The sequence below is a fragment of the Nansenia antarctica genome, assembly GCF_963989245.1.
Source record: "Nansenia antarctica genome assembly, chromosome: 19".
Classification (NCBI taxonomy): Eukaryota; Metazoa; Chordata; class Actinopteri; order Argentiniformes; family Microstomatidae; genus Nansenia; species Nansenia antarctica.
The window spans coordinates 24,245,758-24,266,194 of NC_137692.1; the positions used below are offsets into that span (position 1 = coordinate 24,245,758).

Consider the following 20,437-nt stretch of genomic DNA (forward strand, 5'->3'; position numbering starts at 1 on the left):
AGGCTATGTACACTATCCACTATACTATACTATACAAATAAAACACTGTGCTGTACTCTATGCTATGCTATAAATATCCTAACATTTCCTATCGCTGAACCTTATATACTTAATGATCTTACGTTACAATCATGTATCTTTAAAAAGATAAAGAATGCAGCCTCACTAAATCTCCTCTTTTGTACATTTTGCCAGCATCAGACGACCTGAGAGCTGATATGCTAGCAAAAGGTCTTTCAGATATTCTGGTGCTGTGCCAGTGAGAGCTTTATAAACAAGCAGAAGGATCTTGAAATCTATTCTGAACTTAACAGGAAGCCAGTGTAGAGTCTCTAAAATAGGAGTTATATGAGCTCTTCTTCTGGAAAGTTAGATATTGGTTTGAAATTTCTGAGAACAGAACTATCTTGCTTTCCTTAGTAGTAGTGGTTTTATAATGGCAGATTTTAGGTGAGTGGGAAAGATAGAGAGCAGTTCACAATTTCTAATACTTTGTCAGTTAAACAGTCAAAAACACTTTTGGAGAACCATGTTGGGATTGGATCAAGTGAGCATGTTGAAGATTTCATTTGTGAAACAACTGTTTTTAAAGTATGGGGGGTTTATGAGCTGAAATGAATCCATGACAGCAATAGGCATACTTAATTCATCTGGGAGTACCAAATTAGATTTTGAATTCTCAAATGATATTTCTGATCTTATCATGGCAATCTTAATACATAATATGAATACATTGGTGTCACACTAATATGGTTAGAATTTGTAGACTTACCAGTTACCTATTGTTTCATATAGTAAACATAACATTATGTATTTATAGTAATTTGTGCTAGAGTTTGTGCTTATTTTCTTTTCTTTTTTTAAGTTTGAACATAGGGAATATTACATCGGGACAGTCACACCAGTGGGCTGTTTGTATTTCGAATATATGTATATACATACATATATATAGTAATATATAAACAGTACAATATTCAAGATTTTCACAAAATAACATTTAAATGTTATTATATTATAATATATATATATATATATATATATATATATATATATATATATATATCTTGAATATTGTACTGTTGTACTGTTGTACTCCTACACTTTGTGTACTGTTGTGTGTATGACATATTGTAGTAGACATTACAGTGTTTGAACATGTGTCAACTGTCATACTGTTACTGTATATTAAAAACTATTGATACTCATCACACAGAGATACACGACTGTACTGCCTTATTGAGCAAAGTACTGTGGAAATCGACGTTTTGTTTATCCGTTCCATTTTCCCTGTGCAAATGTGGTCAATAGATCAGACTCAATGGATTGTAGAGCCTCCTTAGCGAATAATAATAATAATAATAATAATAATAATAACTTTATTTGTATAGCGCTTTTCCTGCAAACGTTGCAGCTAAAAGTGCTTTAATCATTATATAATTTATATATAAATAATTAGTTATTTTGTCATTTAAATGCAATATAAAGGATGGGTTTTTATAATCTTAATTTCATTATTTTGTCATTTAAATGCAATATAAAGGATGGGTTTTTATAATCTTCATTTAATTATTTTGTCATTTAAAGGCAATATTAAAACTGGACTGCGGAAGCCACCGAATTGACTCACGACATTCCGAAAAAATTTCCGCACAGAAAATTAGGGACATTTGTCTCCGTCAGGACACCGTAGTTCCACCTATGATACGGAGGCGTTCCACAACTAAAGTCTCCGACGTTAACTGGACTGAGCTGTTGTGATTTTGCTACTATGTAGCCAGACTCTCCAACTCTCACTACCGGTGATTCATCACCTAGCAACAATGTATCAATATACAATCTGTCTCCATTGGCGTGTGCGTCGGTTGCTGTTGCAGTCCACATAGATAGTACAACATTGTTGCACTGTTACATTTGCTGATATGGAAAGGTAACATGCATGGTTCCTGTCTTATAGAAAGACATTGGAGGAAACTTCAATTAATACTCCTTTAACGAATCAATGATATAAATGGGATATTAATAGTCTAATAATAGAATTCATTGGAATTTGAAATATTGGAATACAAGGGCCAAGGGGTACTTGTACTTAACTGTGCATTGCAAGAACATCGATTGGTCAGTGCATTACAAGTACTAGTAGGCTATATAAAGTAGGCTATTGATCAATTGATTTGGGCTCATATACTGTCTTCTAGCCTGGTGAATATGGTAACTAGTCCAAATGTATTGTGGGGCAGCTGTCAGTCTAGCGTGCTGTCTGATCTAAAACTGTTGGGGTAAATATCCACCCTCCCCTCCCCGGAAAGAGGCTGACATTCTCTGCATAGAGAGAAGAGTGACCAGGGATAGGTGGATACAGGGAGCAGGAGGAGGGCCTTGAGCTCTACTGAGAAGGGATTGCACAGGGGAACTTGTATGGTTTGTGAGAGATCTGTCTGTCTCTCTCTCTCTCTCTCTCTCTCTCTCTCTCTCTCTCTCTCTCTCTCTCTCTCTCTCTCACTCTTTTTCTCTCACTGTCTCTCCCCTCTGTGTGTCTCTCTCTCTCTCTCTCTCTCTCTCTCTCTCTCTCTCTCTCTCTCTCTCTCTCTCTCTCTCTCTCTTCACCCTCTCTCTCTCCCTCTCTCTCTCTCTCTCCCTCTCTTTCACTCTCTCTCTCTCTCCCTCCCTCTCTCTCTCTCTCCCTCTCTTTCACTCTCTCTCTCACTCTCTCTCCCCTCTGTGTGTCTCTTCCTGACTCAGCATGTCTCTATGTCTACTAAAGAAAACAGCTTGAAAGTGGAGCAGCACAGAGGCTTAACACTCACCGCACGCAAGAGGGAACATAGAACATTTTTTTCTACTTGCCCCCATCCGGAGATACACTTCCTCCTCTATGACTCTATGGTATGAATGCATGACATGTGATTCAAATGTTTTTGTAAATCTCTTTGGCTTGGAACCTATTAAATAGTTTTACTTACTGTCTTACTTCTAACAGTTACTGCTGTTAGACTTTGGAGGTCATTGATAAGCAGTAAGTGTTGGAGGTCATTGATATGGTTTAGTATCATGTTAGGTTTGCAGGGCTAACGTGAACAGGTGTGATACAAGTAACACTAGTATCTGAGAGACCTACTGTAGCGTGCAGGGGAGGTCTTCCCCAGGGAGCGTGTGTAAACTCTGGTGTCAAGTTCTCTTAACATGGGAAATAGTTGAATGAGGTAAGTCATGTATCTACTGTTGTATATGTCTGTCTCTGTCTGTCTTTGTCTCTCTCTCTCTCTCTCTGTCTCTGTCTCTCTCTGTCTCTGTCTGTCTCTCTCTGTCTCTGTCTGTCTCTCTCTGTCTGTCTCTCTCTCTGTCTGTCTGTCTCTGTCTGTCTCTCTGTCTCTCTCTGTCTCTGTCTCTGTCTCTCTCTGTCTGTCTCTCTCTCTGTCTGTCTCTGTCTCTGTCTGTCTCTCTGTTGTATGTTTCCTTTCTAATCAAATGTGTGAATTTGTTTCTTATGCACCCCAAGCAAAAGAGAATAAACAGGATGGTTATCAAAGAATGGTATGAAGAATAACTGTTAAAACTTCCATTTCAGAGTGAGACTCCCCCGCTAGCAGGATGTGGCTATGCTGGAGGGGTGCAGGTGTGCTGAAGAGGAGATGGAGAGGCGTGCTCACACACAGCCCTTGTAAATCCAATATCTCTATTTGGCAGAGGAGTAAGTAAAGTAACGCTTAAAATACAGTAGGTAATTTATTATGCAGAAATATGTATTGTTATGAACATGACAATACCTCTAACATACCGTGACGTTAGAATTATAAGATTCTATCTCCATTTTTGTCAAAATTTAGTTTTTTACATAATCTGATCCATTAGGTGTTTATTAATGCCTGTGTTGTGTTATTTTTAAAATGATGAAATTTTTGAGTTAGTAATTAATAAAATACAAAGGTTCCATCTCACAAAACATAATGGAATGTAAAAACTTTGACGCTCAATATCTCTGAACTGCCCTAAACGGAGATAGAACCTTATCATTCTAAACGGAGATAGAACCTTATCATTCTAAGCTCACGATACTATAGTACTATATATATATGTGAATGATGCTATTATCAGCAACAACATTTTGTGTTTATTTCTATCTGTAGATGTGGCCCCCCCCAGACCCCCCCTGGCTGACAGAGTCACCAGCCACATCAGGATGATCTCCCTTCACAGGTCTAGAAAAGATTCATCTCATTGTCTTCCATCTTGGATATGAACAGAGCCATGTAGAGAGTTTGACTGTTGGAAGTTGTAACCAAACGTATTATTATTATAGGTTTTTACTTGAGTCTTCACCACATGAGTGGAATCCTAGTAATGAAGATGTGTGTGTGGATCACAGTTCTGCGTTATGCGTACGGATCACAGGGTTACACTCTTAATGAATGTTTACCCAGATTAACTGTATTTAATTTGACTGGCCCACAGTGGTGGACTCCTACTGCATCTACTGCACAACATGGGACCCCATCAGTGCACATGGTCAAGTTTAGACCATTGGAAGGGCAGCCAATAGGGCACATCCTCTAATGTTGACACTCAAAAGGGCACTTTAGTGCGACGTTTTTCAACTGAGGGGGCAAATGGTCAAGTTTAGACAATTGGAGGGGCACCAATAGGGCACGTCCTCTCATTTTTGCCACTCAAAAGGGCACTTAAGAGAGACGTTTTTCAACCGTGGGGGCACCAGGAGGGGCGGTCGCCCCCCCTGCCCCCCCCTGAGTCCGCCAGTGCTGGCCCAGTTTTCTTAGTTCTGAAAACCTAGGGGAAATCCTTTGCAGAAAGTGACTCCTAGCGACACGTGAAACCAATCAGATAAACCTACCCTGTCGCTAAAGATGACAAAACAAACAACCGTTCACATGCAGGGTTGGGTTCCTGACATTTACACAATACATTGACATTGTTTCCATTTAGCAGACGCTTTTAAAGCGACTTACAATGTGTACATTTGTCTAAGTAAGAGGAGCAGGTGCCATTGTACGGAAGAGTATTTGGGCCACCAACTGAGTTACTTCTTTCTCCTGAAAGGGAGGGGGGAGGGGGAGTTATAATCATTCAGATTTTGGATGCATTGATAGCCATCGATGCAACCATTGATCCCTATTCCGTACGGCTTCAGTTTGTCGTAAGACTCCATATGCCAGAGGGCATTAGGACCTCGGGTAGAGTACTGTAGTAAGACTCCATGTCCCAGAGTGCATTAGGACCTGGGGTAGAGTACTGCCATCGCCGTCGCAGTTCCACACCTTGAGGGTCAATTAATTAGATACATCTTATCACATCTTGTTGCACCACGAATCCCCTTCGAATGGCACGAAGATCACGAAGATGCATCCAACGATAGCCTTGCATTTGGCCACTTCCCGATAGACAAAGAATTTCCTTATTGCTAAATTAAATTCCAAAGTACAACTTGATAAGAGCATTCATGTCATCCATTTTAACCACCTGACTCTGATCACCCCATGTAAATGAGCTTGTGTGTGTGTCTGTCTGTCTGTCTGTATCTGTGCCTGTCTGTCTGTCTGCCTGTCTGTCTGTCTGCCTGTCTGTGTCTGTCTGTGTGTCTGTCTGCCTGTCTGTCTGTCTGTGTGTCTGTCTGTGTGTCTGTCTGTATCTGACTGACTGTGTCTGTGTGTCCCTCCCCACAGGCAGCTCTGCCTGCAAGGCGGGGGGGTGTGGAGGAGGGTGAAGCTCTGCTCCCTCTACCCAGCCAATGGCGTTCCACCCAGCCTCTACCCAGCCAATGGCGTTCCACCCAGGTGCTTCTGCTCCACTGGACCTGAGACAGGTAGGTAAGCACACTGTGTACTGTGTGAGGTGTCAGAGCATTCCATACATCTGTTGTCCTCCGTGTGTATGAATGGATTAGGCTTGAAACATTGACACATTACATTTGCAGAGGTAAAGAATGTGTACTGGAGTATTCCCTTTGAATGTAAGTGGATTATATGAGGCCGCTTTCTCAAATCCCAGAATTCCGTCTCTTAAACCAGCTCAGGATTCAGGCCTCATGTCTTTCTTTCTTTGCCCTTTTCTTTGTTTACTAAAAGTGTTGCCAACATTTTTTTCATTTTCTTTATTTAATCAGGTAAGTCAATTGAGAACCGGTTCTCATTCACAATGACAACCTGGCCAAGAGGCAGAACGAGGGCAAGTCATTACAACACAAATCAATTATATACAATATAAAACATGAGTACAAAAGCAAAGGTCAATTTAAAAACATGCTAACAAAATACAAATACAACATTACAACATATACAGTATATAAAACAGTATATATAAAAACAGCAGGGACCAGGGGGAGGTTATTTTAAAACTATCCTGTAAATTAGGTTGCCATAGTCCAGAATGGGTAGAATGGTAATTTTAGTAGAGTGTAGAGTGGGTAAAAGAAAAAGCTTTATTGCAGTACAGGAAACATCTCACTTACTGTATTGTATTCTAGTCATTTCTGTGCTCATGATAAACAGAAGAGAATGTTCATGGTTCATGTTCTATTGGTTCCACCACCACCACAGACCCCATAGAGATCCATAAGAAGAAGCTGGCCCTGTGGTTCAGCCACCTCCCCCAGGAAGAGAAGCAGTTCGGGGGCTACTTCACCCCGGAGACCATGCACGTAGACCCCCTGATCCTGGAGAGGAAGCCCGCGGAGGGGCGAGGCCCTGCCCTGACCACCTCCCCCCAGGGCTTGACCGCCCCGAGCACCTCTGTCACGGTGCAGGACCTGTTCGAGACCTCCCAGGGCCACGGAGGAGGCCAGGAGCGGGGGCTCAACGTGCTGCTGTACGGCGCCATCGGGACGGGCAAGAGCACCGTGGTGAGGAAGCTGGTCCTGGACTGGTGCGCCGGCTCCACCCTGACCCAGTTCAAGCTGCTGGTCCCGTTCTCCTGCGAGGACCTGTCCCAGGTGTCTCGCACCACCTCTCTGAGGGACCTGGTGAGCAGGAAGTACCTGCACCTGAAGAACACCCCTCTGCTGAGCGGAGCGGGCGACGCGGGGGCCAGGGACGTGCTGTTCCTCTTCAACGGGATGGAGAAGATGAAGCTGGACTTCCGGATGGGCTCCACGGAGCTGTGCAGCGACCCCAACGAGGCGCTGCCTTCCGGGGCCGTCGTGGTCAACCTGCTGAGGAAGTACCTCTTGCCTGAGGTAAGGAGAAAACTACACTGGGCGGTTGTGGCGCAGGAGGTAGAGGCTGTGTCTCAGGAGGTAGAGCCGCCGTCTAATGATCGCAAGGTCGGCAGATCGGCGGTTCGAGCCCCGGCTGGCCACATGTCGAAGTGTCCTTGGGCAAGACACTTGTTACGAACCCCAGGTCTTATGGCTCTACGTCTAGGGGGAGCCGTAACATAAAGGGTGTAAGTAAGTTGCCACTTGTAGTGTGGGAGGGGAAAAAAACTAAACAAAAGGCACAACACAAAAGAAACCCCAAATTGCTCCCAGTGAGCGGGCCGGCGCCTTGCATGGTAGCTTGCCGCCATTGGTGTGTGAATGTGTGTGTGAATGGGTGAATGAGAGGCCGTTGTAAAGCGCTTTGGAATAAGGCGCTATATAAGTCAGTCCATTTACACTGCTTCTCTGTTTACATGAGACTCGGTGTGTTTTATTCTGAGTAGGTGCTGTCTGTTCAGTTCTGCTGTGTACTGTTCCATTCAAAAAAAGGGACTGAGTTGCTGTTTTACAGAGTATGTTGTTCTAGTTAGGCCTAGTACTCTACTAAAGGGACAATATGGGATTGACACAGACATTTTTGTACACAGCTTCAGAACATGGATAAAAATTATCATTTTGATCTCATGGATGGATGGTCAGTATTTGCATGCACAGCTCTGTCTATGAATTTGAGAGATGTTACATTTCTCCAGCCCCATCCCTCAGCTTTGTTATGGTCTGATTCCCAACTTTAACCCCTTTAAGTTGTTTTCTATGGTTAACTTCACTCTTTCAGGCCAGTGTCTTGGTGACCACCAGGCTGTCTGCCCTGGACCGCATCCCTAACAAGTATGTGAACCGCTACGCCCAGATATGTGGCTTCAACGACCCAGACCGTCAGCGAGCCTACTTCACCAGCAGGCTGATGCAGCAGTGTGGAGACCCCAGCAGCGAGGCCCAGTCGCTCATCCAGCTGCTCTACCTGAACCTGCAGAGAGAGAGCCAGCTGGCTGCGGCCTGCTTCCTGCCCTCCTACTGCTGGCTCACCTGTGCCACCCTGCACTTCCTACACTTCACCGATGCCAAGGTACAACAGCTACTACTACTACTACTACTACATAGTTATGGTATGAACGAGTAACGTGTGTGACTGCTGCATCCGTATAGACCAGTGGTTCTCAAACCTCTCCTCGAGGACCACCAGCCGTTCTACATATTTGATCTGTTCCACCACCAGCACACCTGATTCAACTAATCAAGTGCAAAGCAATTTGGGGAAATAATATCATAAGGAATTCTGGTAGGTTTTACAAATGATGTAGTAGGAGATTGCTGCTTACATAAGTCATATTCAGGCTCGTCAGATAACCCTCACTGTCCTGCAACTCTGCTACACAGGCGCCGATCCGCACCCTGACCGGCATCTACACCAGCTTCCTGAGACTCAACTTTGGAGGGGAGGTGCTGGAGATGGGCGGCGGGGGCGTGTCCTCCCAGGGGGCGTGTCCTCCCTCTCTGATGCTCTACGTGGTCCGTACGGTGGGCAAACTGGCCTTCGACGGCGTCACCAACAAACGCAGCTCCTTCTCGGAGGAGGAGCTCGAGCAGTGGGTGGGCGGGGAGATCAAGACGGACGAGGAACTCCGCCAGCTCGCCGTGTTCCGCACGGACGTCCTGGACTTCTTCCTGGTGCCGTGCGTGGAGAGTAAAAGTCTGGCGTGCGGTGTGTAGAATCGTCTTGTCGGTAAAATGATGGAATGGATCAATCTATTGAGGATTGTGATCTTAAATGCGTTGTGTCATCTCAGGATAGATTAGGTGTGCAGCATACACGAGTTGACAAGAAAGAGAATATTCCAACACGGGTCCAATGAGTACTTAACAGAGTTTATTAATTCCATTAATTTATTAGTACAAGCATATGAACAATCACCCTCTAGCCCAGGATGGGTTAAATACACTGGGAGTCAGATAAGCCTTGGATCACCGTGCCACATCGTAATAATCAACATTAGTCACCCTGACGCCAGCCCGCAGACACCCACGTTCGGGGTATCTACCGACTGTCAGGTCAGGCTGCCCGATGCAGGGATCATCTTCTAAACAGGGCAGACAATCACTGAACGGTGTGATAGAGCAATGACACACAGAATTATATTATAAAGAAATCCCACTAAAATCTAACAGTGAAATACTATCTGATCTAACAGGTGGGACGGGGGGGGACGAGGAGGAGAAGGAGAGGCGCTACGTCTTCGCGGTCCCCGCCATGCAGGAGTACCTGGCCGCTCTCTACGTGGTCCTGGGGGAGAACAAGACGGCCCTGGAGAAGCTGAGCAAGCAGGTGTCCGTAGCCATCGGCCAGGTCGGGGAGGACGTCAACACCCTGGTCACCATCCTCTCCAAGTTCATCCCCCTGCGACTCTTCGCCGTCTTCAACCTGCTCAAGCTCTTCCCCAGCCTGTTCGAACGCTTCAGCGGCCGCAACAGAGGACGCATCGCCAGGACCATGGCGTCGGAGATGTTCCGCTCGGAGGACAGCTTCAACGAGGACGTCCTGGACCAGGTGGAGCAAAGCCTGCTGGGAGTTCACGGCCCCCAGCCTCAGCAGGAGGTGGGTCAGCTGCGTCTTTGCTCTGGCTTCTCTGCCATAACATGTGATGTTAGAATTATAAGGTTTTATCTCAATTTTTGGTCAGAATTTAGTTTTTTACATCATCTGTAAACATTAGGTGTTTATTAATGCCTGTGTGGTGATATTTTTTTTAATGTTGACATTTTTGAGTTAGTAATTTATAAAATACAAAGGTTCCATCTCACAGAACATAATGGAATGTAAAAACTTTGACGCTCAATATCTCTGAACTACCCTAAACAGAGATAGAACCTTATCATTCTAAACGGAGATAGAACCTTATCATTCTAAACGGAGATAGAACCTTATCATTCTAAACGGAGATAGAACCTTATCATTCTAAACGGAGATAGAACCTTATCATTCTAAACGGAGATAGAACCTTATCATTCTAAGCTCACCAACTATTAAATATTGTTTCTTGGTTTTACATGCATGTCTACTAGTATCACTGTTTCTTCTTAGCCAGGCTGAGTGAGAGAGTGAGGTTAGATAAAGGTCGGCTGTGGCTCAGGAGGTAGAGCCGGCTATCTAATGATCGCACAGTCTGCTGATGGGCGGTTTGAACCCGGCTGGCCACATGTTGAGGTGTCCTTGGGCAAGACACTGAACCCCAAATTGCTCCCAATGAGCAGGCCGGCGCCTTGCATGGTAGCTTGCCGCCATCGGTGTGCGAATGTGTGTGTGAATGAGAGGCCATTGTAAAGCGCTTTGGAATAAGGAGCTATATATATAAGTCAGTTACCATTCACCACCACACCTCATCCATAAACTATATTATAAAGGTAATAGATGAATAGAAAAGCCAAAACATAATAATAATGTTTTATTTGCCATGGCAATCAACTTGTCAATCAATTGGTGGAATGTGGTATTTTTTTGCTCTAGGCACAGGGTCAGCCATAGTCGACGCCTCTGGAGCAATTAAGGGTTAAGTCAGTGCCTTGCTCAAGGGCACACGCAGCTCCCTCCTGCATGGCGGGCGGGGGATCGAACCAGCGACCTTCCGGTTGCCTGCCGGCGGCCTCTCTAACCACTAGGCTACCGCCGCCCCTCAATATGTTCACTAGGCAACATAGACACGGCTGTTCTAGTGTCAACTGTCACTTAGATCCAACTGTCACTTAGATCCAACTGTCACTTTCAAATTAACCTCAAGATTCCTGTATGTACCCTGTCACAGGAGTCCTGCCGGGCCTTCGAGCTCTACCCCATCTTCATGGGCGGCCTGTTGCATTATGGGAACCGGGTCCTGCTCGAGCAGCTGGGCTGCAGCATCAAGAGCACCGCGGTGTCCCAGATCACGCGCATGCTGCAGGTGTACCTGGTCAGGGAGATCAGCAAGCCTCAGCCGCCGGAGGAGCTGATGGACCTGCTGGTGCTGCTGTACGAGTTCCAGAACCCCCGGCTCACCGCCGAGGTTCTACTGAAGCTCCGGAGCATCAACCTCTCCCACGTTCGCATGACGCCGCTCAAGTGCTTCGTCCTCAGCTCTGTGATCGCCTGCGCCCCCTCCAGGTAACAGTTATTTATTATTATTATTATTATTAGTAGTAGTATTATTGCTATTGTTATTATTATTTTATTATTATTATTATTATTATCACTATTATTATTATTATTATTATTATTATTATTATGCAGTGTCTTAAAAGTGCAATCTGTAATTCAAAGAACAACAAACGGGTCCCCTCCCCCCCACTCACTTTTTTGGTAAACAGCTGAGCGACGGAGCTGGAGAAATGTAAACACACAGTGTTTGGGGTGATGGGGTGGCTTTAACACTAGAACAGCATGAGGGGTCATTTGACCCATGTGAGTAAAGAACATTTTTAGATCTTTGCACTCTATCAAATGTCAGGACCCTCCTTTCATGACTTTTCCTAGATATGTGCGTTCTACCACCCAGTATCCTTACATTTTCAAAATCACATCAGGATAAGCTAATATAAAGCTTTTTTGCCGTTTTTCTGTATAGGAAGCAGGCTAATTTACAAGCGGCCGACTAGTGGTCGTTGTGTGTAAGTAGCAGCTTGAGCATTGTAAAGACTATGGTCGTTTGACCCCCGAGGCGGCTCTTTTAGTAGGTAAAAAAGGCACGGCTGTCCTGGTGTTAATTACCTTGTTCATCCCTTTCCTTCCTCTGATGCTCTGTGTTCTTGTTCCCTCTGGTTCAAACACACTGTTGAACATCTCCAGGTTTCACATGGAGGAGCTAAACCTGTCTTCATGCCACCTGACCCAGAGCCTGCTGAAGATGCTGTCTCCTGCCTTCCGACACACACACAACATCAAGTGAGACTCACACACCTGTCTCTAAAAGCTCTCAGGAGCTGTGAAGATAACAAGAGGCCTTTGTGACCAACTCACTAGATCGATCACTTGTCGTTTGCGATGAGTACTATCATCACTCTAGACTAAACTTCATTAGAGTACATATACACCTAGATGCACTCATCTATCTAACATGTCCCATCTGTTCACCTTTAGTTATTGGGGTAGATTTACTAAACAATGATTAAGCCTACTCTTTGACTAGAGTTGTTTTTTTCCATAGAGATTCTCCATTGAACATTCTAGGCTTAATCTGGGTTTGGGAAAACGACATAATTGTCTTACTGTATCATCTTTAACAGGTGGTTAATGTGACCAACAGCTTTACTGATCTGTAGATCCTCCATGTACTGGGAGGTGTACAAACATACAGCCATGTCACTCAGCCATCCTGGGTTGTAGTGGTGGTGAATGTTTGGGAGCAGCAAGTGTTCAAATCATTAACAGCACAGTGACATATTATCAGGTCCTAACTTGATCCATCTGGTTTTTGGCTTTATCATAAATGTGTTCTGACTTGCTGAACTAATTTGCCTTTATACCTGGGGCTGGTTTCCCAGAGACTAGAAAACACTTTCAATGGAGTAAAGGGACATTAGGCTGTTATGCAATGTCCTACAACATTAGACATTACTGTATCTCTACCAGGGGAGGCTGGTGGAGGTAGAAATTAGAGGACGGGTTCTGTGTAATGCATGGGACGGAATGAAATTAGGAAATTAGTTTAAAGGCCAATGCACACGGCCCCGATTTTGTCGCACGACAACATTCGATTCTCAATTCACACCACCGAAGTGTGTGGGTGTGTATGGAGAATCGAATGTTGTCGTGCGACAATATCGCATCGCACGCCGTGTGCATTGTCTCATTCAAAACAATGGAATCGAATTCGGCGGTGCGACAAAATCGGGGCCGTGTGCATTGGCCTTAAGACTCTGATGCAAAACTATTCAGGAGGAGTGTAAATGTGTTCTGTAGGCCAGATGATGATGTTGTTGGGCTGGTTGGATTGTATGTTTTACATGTTGTAATGTTGTATTGCTGCTGTTTCCTCTGCCTGGTCTCCTTTGCATTTTCGACTTTGTGTCTCAATGGGCTTTTTAGGTCTGATTAAATAAAAAAGAAATAAAGGAATGGTATAAAACAGTGGTTCTCAACCCTCTCCTCGGGGACCACCAGCCGTTCCACATATTTGATCTGTTCCACCACCAGCACACCTGATTCAACTAATCAAGTGCAAAGCAATTATGATTTGATTAGTTGAATCAGGTGTGCTGGTGGTGGAACAGATCAAATATGTGGAACGGCTGGTGGTCCCCGAGGAGAGGGTTGAGAACCAGTGGTATAAAACATGTGTGTTTGATACCATTCCTAGGTCCGTTCCGTGCATTCCAACAAGCCTGTCCTGATGTCTGCCTCCAGCAGGCTGCCCTGTATCTCTTATCTGGTGTTATCAGAAGATTACAACCCTGGCCTGTTCTTGTTGTAACACAAGCATGCAACATGGTTTGAATCAATGTTGTTTATGTTTTAACAGTGTTCTCTTGATTGATTGTAACAGATATTGCTGCTTGGAAAGCTAACACGTGTGTGTGTGTGTGTGTGTGTGTGTGTGTGTGTGTGTGTGTGTGTGTGTGTGTGTGTGTGTGTGTGTGTGTGTGTGTGTGTGTGCGTGTGCGCGTGTGTGTGCGCGCGCGTGTGTGTGCGTGCGTGTGTGTGTGTTGTCTTCAGTCTCCAGTTTAACAGCCTGGGTCCTGAGTCATGCATCCTCTTGAGAGATCTTCTACTAGACCCCAACAGTTGTGTTAAGTTGCTCCAGTAAGACCCTCACTCACTCTCTCAATGCCAGGCTACCTGACCTAGGGGCCTTAACCCCAGACCCCAACACAGGTCATAATGAGGAAGTGTTTACCATGCAACCTACAGTAGGTATGAGAAGGGTTAAAGTAACAAATGCATTGAGATTGCCACCTAAATGTGTCACCTTGTTTATGGCTTGTGTCCACCAAGGAAAAATGACATATTGACAATTGTTATAATGACAATACTTACAGATAGATATTGTATAATGCAGTACTACTACTACTACTACTACTACTACTACTACTACTACTACTACTACTACTACTACTACTACTACTACTACTACTACTACTACTACTACTACTACTACTACTACTACTACTACTACTACTACTACTACTACTACTACTACTACTACTACTACTACTACTACTACTACTACTACTACTACTACTACTACTACTACTACTACTACTACTACTACTACTACTACTACTACTACTACTACTACTACTACTACTACTACTACTACTACTACTACTACTACTACTACTACTACTACTACTACTACTACTACTACTACTACTACTACTACTACTACTACTACTACTACTACTACTACTACTACTACTACTACTACTACTACTACTACTACTACTACTACTACTACTACTACTACTACTACTACTACTACTACTACTACTACTACTACTACTACTACTACTACTACTACTACTACTACTACTACTACTACTACTACTACTACTACTACTACTACTACTACTACTACTACTACTACTACTACTACTACTACTACTACTACTACTACTACTACTACTACTACTACTACTACTACTACTACTACTACTACTACTACTACTACTACTACTACTACTACTACTACTACTACTACTACTACTACTACTACTACTACTACTACTACTACTACTACTACTACTACTACTACTACTACTACTACTACTACTACTACTACTACTACTACTACTACTACTACTACTACTACTACTACTACTACTACTACTACTACTACTACTACTACTACTACTACTACTACTACTACTACTACTACTACTACTACTACTACTACTACTACTACTACTACTACTACTACTACTACTACTACTACTACTACTACTACTACTACTACTACTACTACTACTACTACTACTACTACTACTACTACTACTACTACTACTACTACTACTACTACTACTACTACTACTACTACTACTACTACTACTACTACTACTACTACTACTACTACTACTACTACTACTACTACTACTACTACTACTACTACTACTACTACTACTACTACTACTACTACTACTACTACTACTACTACTACTACTAACCACCACTACCACCACCACCACCACCACCACCACCACCACCACTACCACTACCACTACCACTACCACTACCACTACCACCACCACCACCACTAATAATAATAATATCAATAATAATAATGCAGGTTAGTGCTACTGTACGTCACTCTGGCCCACAGTAGAGCACAGATTAGATTAGATTATATTAGATTTAACTTTATTGCCATTGCAGAGTACAAGTACCAGACAACGAAATGCATTTTAGCATCTAACCAGAAGTGCAAATAGTGATATAAGAACATGATATAAAAACATGACAATGATAGTGATAGGTACAGTATGGCATGTATGGTAGTTTATAGGTATATACAGTCATGAGCCATGTACAGTTAAGGTAGCTTATGTACAGTATGTAATATACAGATGTATAAAAGAGGCTATATCAAAGAGGTATGTGCAAAAATACACTATTCGGTTGTTAAGTCGTGACGTGTTTCCGGGTCCAAAGTTGGCTGAGGCGCTGTCTTCGAAATGCCTCAGTAATAATAATAATACATTATATTTATACAGCGCTTTTCCGAGGCTCAAAGACGCTGACAATATGGGAAAAACGGGAAAGTGCTGCTGTGTCCCTTGTTGTATGAATAGATCCGAGTCTAAAAAAACGATTGAACTGTCATTCTACCGCTGTAGTACACTGGTACTCTGGTGCGGGGAATTTCTGGTTTGGACCCCGGAAATTGCTAAACGTCACGTTTGACGTCAGACTTAACAACCCAATACAGCACAGGTGCTCCTGCCTCACCTCGCCTCCTCCAGCATCACGTGACTGTGACACGTGATCTGAGTGTTCCGGCCCATCTCTCCAGGCTGTGTGACAACCCTCTGATGGAGGCGGGGGCTCTGTGTCTGCTGGAGGCCCTGCCAGGGAACCAGTCCCTCCAGACGCTGTCTCTGATGCACACGGGGCTGGGGGACCAGGGCGCCCACCTCCTGGCCCAGGGGATCCACCAGCACGCCGGCCTGCAGGAGCTCAACGTTGCCTACAATAACATAGGAGACAACGCCGCTCTCTCCCTGGTGGACGCCTGCAGGGAACACCCCAGCGTACACACCGTGCAGTAAGGACAACTGTAAACATCGTGACGTTAGAATTATAAGGTTCTATCTCCATTTTTGTCAAAATTGATTTTTTTTTTTTTTTACATAATCTGATCCGTTAGGTGTTTATTAATGCCTGTGTGGTGTTATTTTTTAAAATGTTGACATTTTTGAGTTAGTAATTAATAAAATACAAAGGTTCCATCTCACAGAACATAATGGAATGTAAAAACTTTGACGCTCAATATCTCTGAACTGCCCTAAACGGAGATAGAACCTTATCATTCTAAGCTCACGAACTGTAACATGTCATCTAACTACTATGTGGGTGGGTTGGGTGGTTGGGTGTGTATGTGTGGAGTGTGTATGTGTGTTGTGTGTTGTGTGCTGAACAAAAATGAGCGAAAATCGCAGCTAAAATGTGTCACAATCACAGTCACTCTCTCTGTGTGTAACTTACTGTGGTGTAACGTATTTCCGTTGTTACCGGCAGCTTGTACCTGAACCCCCTGAGCGATGCTGGGAAGCAGACCCTGTACGTGCGCGGGGTCCCTGCGGTGGCCCAGAAGGGTACGGGGAGGCGCGTGAGGGTCCTGGCCTCGGTCACGGAGGGCTCGGACATCTCGGAGAACTGGCACAACATCCTGAGCGTCATCCGTAAGAACGCCACGGTGTGGGAGCCCCAGCGCGTACGCCAACAGCTGCAGGTCTTCCTCAGGGACCTGGAGTGGGGCAGGAAGCAGCAGCCCAGCTTCTGGAAGAGGCTCCACTTCCGCCGGGTGGAGAGGGACGTCAGACAGACCCTGCGCTTGCTGGAGAAAGACAAGCCATCTGGAGCTGGGGGCGTCGCCAAAGGCTGATGACATCACAGATGTGTCTAAATGATGAGTCGTCCTGTCTGGGAGATCTGGGTTAGCTCCCTGAGCTAATACCTTTAACGACCTTTAGCTCAGCAGACTAACTCAGTCTAGTGGTCATCAGGACCCCCCGAGAGTCAAACGCAGTAGGTTTTGTGAATTAATTGTTTGGTCCAGTATATACAAATACAAATCCAGTCTTCCAGTTCTTCAACCGTAGCATGAGCCCTATGGTATTCTAATATGTGAATATGGAAATAGCCATGTGTATCAGCATCAAAAATAACAAATACATATTGGGTGAAACTGAAATTGAACTTGGCAGGCCTACGAGGAAAGTACATGATCCCATTGTCCCACTTTGCTGATTGCACGAGTAGTGTGTTGATTGTGTGTTGATTTGGTTTAAATGTGATACATATGTGATGCATTTTTCCATATACTACCATAGGACGTGCCTTATGTAGGAGCCTATTTTTGCTTATAATGTATTTCCTTAATATCCTTATGGTTGTTGTGGTTGGTTGCTACTTTTCACTTTGATCGTTTAGCCATTGTTTGTAGGAACAACAAATTGATATGATAGTGTACGTGTGTATGATAGTGTACGTCAATGTGGATTGATACTTGAAAATGGAGCAAACATTGCACAGAAGGCAGGGTGACCACGCTTTCAAACGCCCATAAGTGTACCGCACCTTCATGCACGTGCACGTGTATGCGCTCATGTACACACCATAGGCATTTTCATCAGGATGGGGGACAGTTATTTCAGCGATTAGCACACCTAGTCTGTCCACTCCTGTGGGCCTTGATGAGAAGTGTTGCTTTGCTACGCCGTTCTACGCAGTTGTTTGTCTGGGGCGGTGTTGGTGGTTTATTAAACCGTAGGGTTGGTGCATTTGACTTTCGCCTTCGACTCGTATGTGGAAACATTACAATATTATTATTATTATTATTATTATTATTATTTTAATGTTTTACAGATATTTGTCACCCTACACAAGGGACAACTGATTGCTTGCAACAGCTACTATAGATAGCCTACCATTAACAGTAATGACAACAGTGATGTATGTGGATAATTTAGTATTACTATTTGTGTCAAATCTATTTCATCTCAAGCCATGGGTCATGTGGTTAGGGTCATGTGGTTCGGGTCATGTGGTTAGGGTCATGTGGTTCACACAGTGCTGCCTCATTGTAAATATAGATGTAAACTGTATGTTGTGAGAGGACTGCTGGTTGCTATTTTTGTGTTAATATTATAATGTGTGTATCCTAGCTCTATGAAATATTGACAACAACAATGCATTCATTTCAGACGCTGTTTGCCTCTTGGACGATGTAGCTACAGTAGATACATGTTAATGTTTCTGTGTTTCTATAAACAATTAAAGATATGCCTGTGTCATGGTCATAATGCCTCCCCCGATTAGTATCTCACTGCAGTGTGTAAATAGTGTGCATGCGAAGCAACACACTAATGTTATTTGACATACTTAATAATAATAATAATTACTATTATTATTATTATTATTATTATTATTATTATTGCTACAGCTTTTAAGTTAAGAAAAACGAATTACTTTTAAAACATGCATTCTATGCAAACATGCACAGTTGCTTGCTTCATCTACCTATTACACTTTTAAGAGTCCTTAAAAGCCCTAAGATTAACATAGAGGTCAATAGGCACCAAACTTTGCAATCTTTAGAACCCTACTGCTCTTATGCTGTTGAAGCTAGAAACACCGATGTTCAGAACTTTTGAAATGATGAAATATACAAAACAATTATTACAAACACTACAAACAATATTTGAACCGACACACATAGTGACATACCTAATCTTCAGTAAATGATGAGTACATCATGATCATCCAGTGTTATGTATGCCATTGATAGTGCCAACAGTATGCCTTGTTAACCCCATGCGCTAGGGGGCGCTCTAGGCAACCAGGCCCTGCAGGGTGGGGGAGACCTGGAGCTGAGAGGCCGTTAAGACTGCTACTACATGCACTTGAGCACTTTATCTTGCACTTTTTACTTATTGAGCCTGCACTGTTTTATTTATTTATTGAATGTTTTCTGTCTGCCCTAACTAAGCTGTTTGACAACAACATTTCCCCATTGGGGACAATAAAGGTTTTCATTCATTAAGTGTAACTGGAGAGGAATAGTAATAGACCTTGTGGAATACAAATAGTCACCCTCAGGATTATCATTGAGCAATCCATTGAATGGAACTCTCCTTTCTATGTCAATTTCATAGATTTTGAAAAGCCTTTTGACAGTGTGGATCGGGAGATGCTGGAGATGGAAATTGATGGCGCACTGTGGCGTCCCACCAACGTTCATCAGCATCATCAAGAGCCTTTGAGGAAAAATCACACAAACTAGAGATAATAGCTGCTTCACTTGGGCTCAAAACCAACTCATCAAAAACCAAAGATATGTGAATCAACAACAACAACATACCAATAATCTACTGGCCCAACACCATCTCACACAGCAACCTGTGGGAACTCACCAAACAAGATAGATAGAATGTTGTATAGATAGAATATTGTATAGATAGAATGTTGTATAGATAGAATATTGTATAGATAGAATATTGTATAGATAGAATATTGTAGAAATAGAATATTGTAGAAATAGAATGTTGTATAGATAGAATATTGTATAGATAGAATGTTGTACAGATAGAATGTTGTATAGATAGAATATTGTATAGATAGAATATTGTATAGATAGAATAGTGTATAGATAGAATATCGTATAGATAGAATATCGTATAGATAGAATATTGTATAGATAGAATATTGTATAGATAGAATATTGTATAGATAGAATATTGTATAGATAGAATATTGTATAGATAGAATATTGTATTCTATTCGATATTCTACTAACAATAGAATCCAAATCAGGAAGAGAAAACAGAACTGGATAGGCCACACACTCAGAAGACAAAACAAATCAATCACAGAGCAGCAGCTCTAACATGGAACCCACAAGGCAGGAGGAAGAGAGGAAGACCTAGAACCACCTGGAGAAGATCCACAGAACAGGAGATGAAGGCGGAAGGGCTGCCATGGCAACAACTGGATCGGAGAGCACAAGACCGGAGAGGATGGAGGGGTTTCATCGATGGCTTATGTTCCCT

At 43.3% G+C, this 20,437-nt stretch overlaps 1 protein-coding gene across 1 annotated transcript; it reads left to right on the plus strand.

Moving 5' to 3' along the window:
* Window positions 1–1,919: 1,919 nt before the first annotated feature.
* On the plus strand, window positions 1,920–18,639 carry nlrx1 (NLR family member X1; the record flags this gene model as incomplete). Its single annotated transcript, XM_080549077.1, has 11 exons — window positions 1,920–1,927; window positions 5,676–5,815; window positions 6,501–7,183; window positions 7,983–8,273; window positions 8,585–8,891; window positions 9,397–9,800; window positions 11,005–11,339; window positions 12,021–12,116; window positions 13,887–13,973; window positions 16,180–16,431; window positions 16,905–18,639. 11 exons carry the CDS (start codon window positions 1,920–1,922, stop codon window positions 17,269–17,271), a joined length of 2,970 nt encoding a protein of 989 aa, XP_080405203.1. The 3' UTR covers window positions 17,272–18,639.
* Window positions 18,640–20,437: the final 1,798 nt, after the last annotated feature.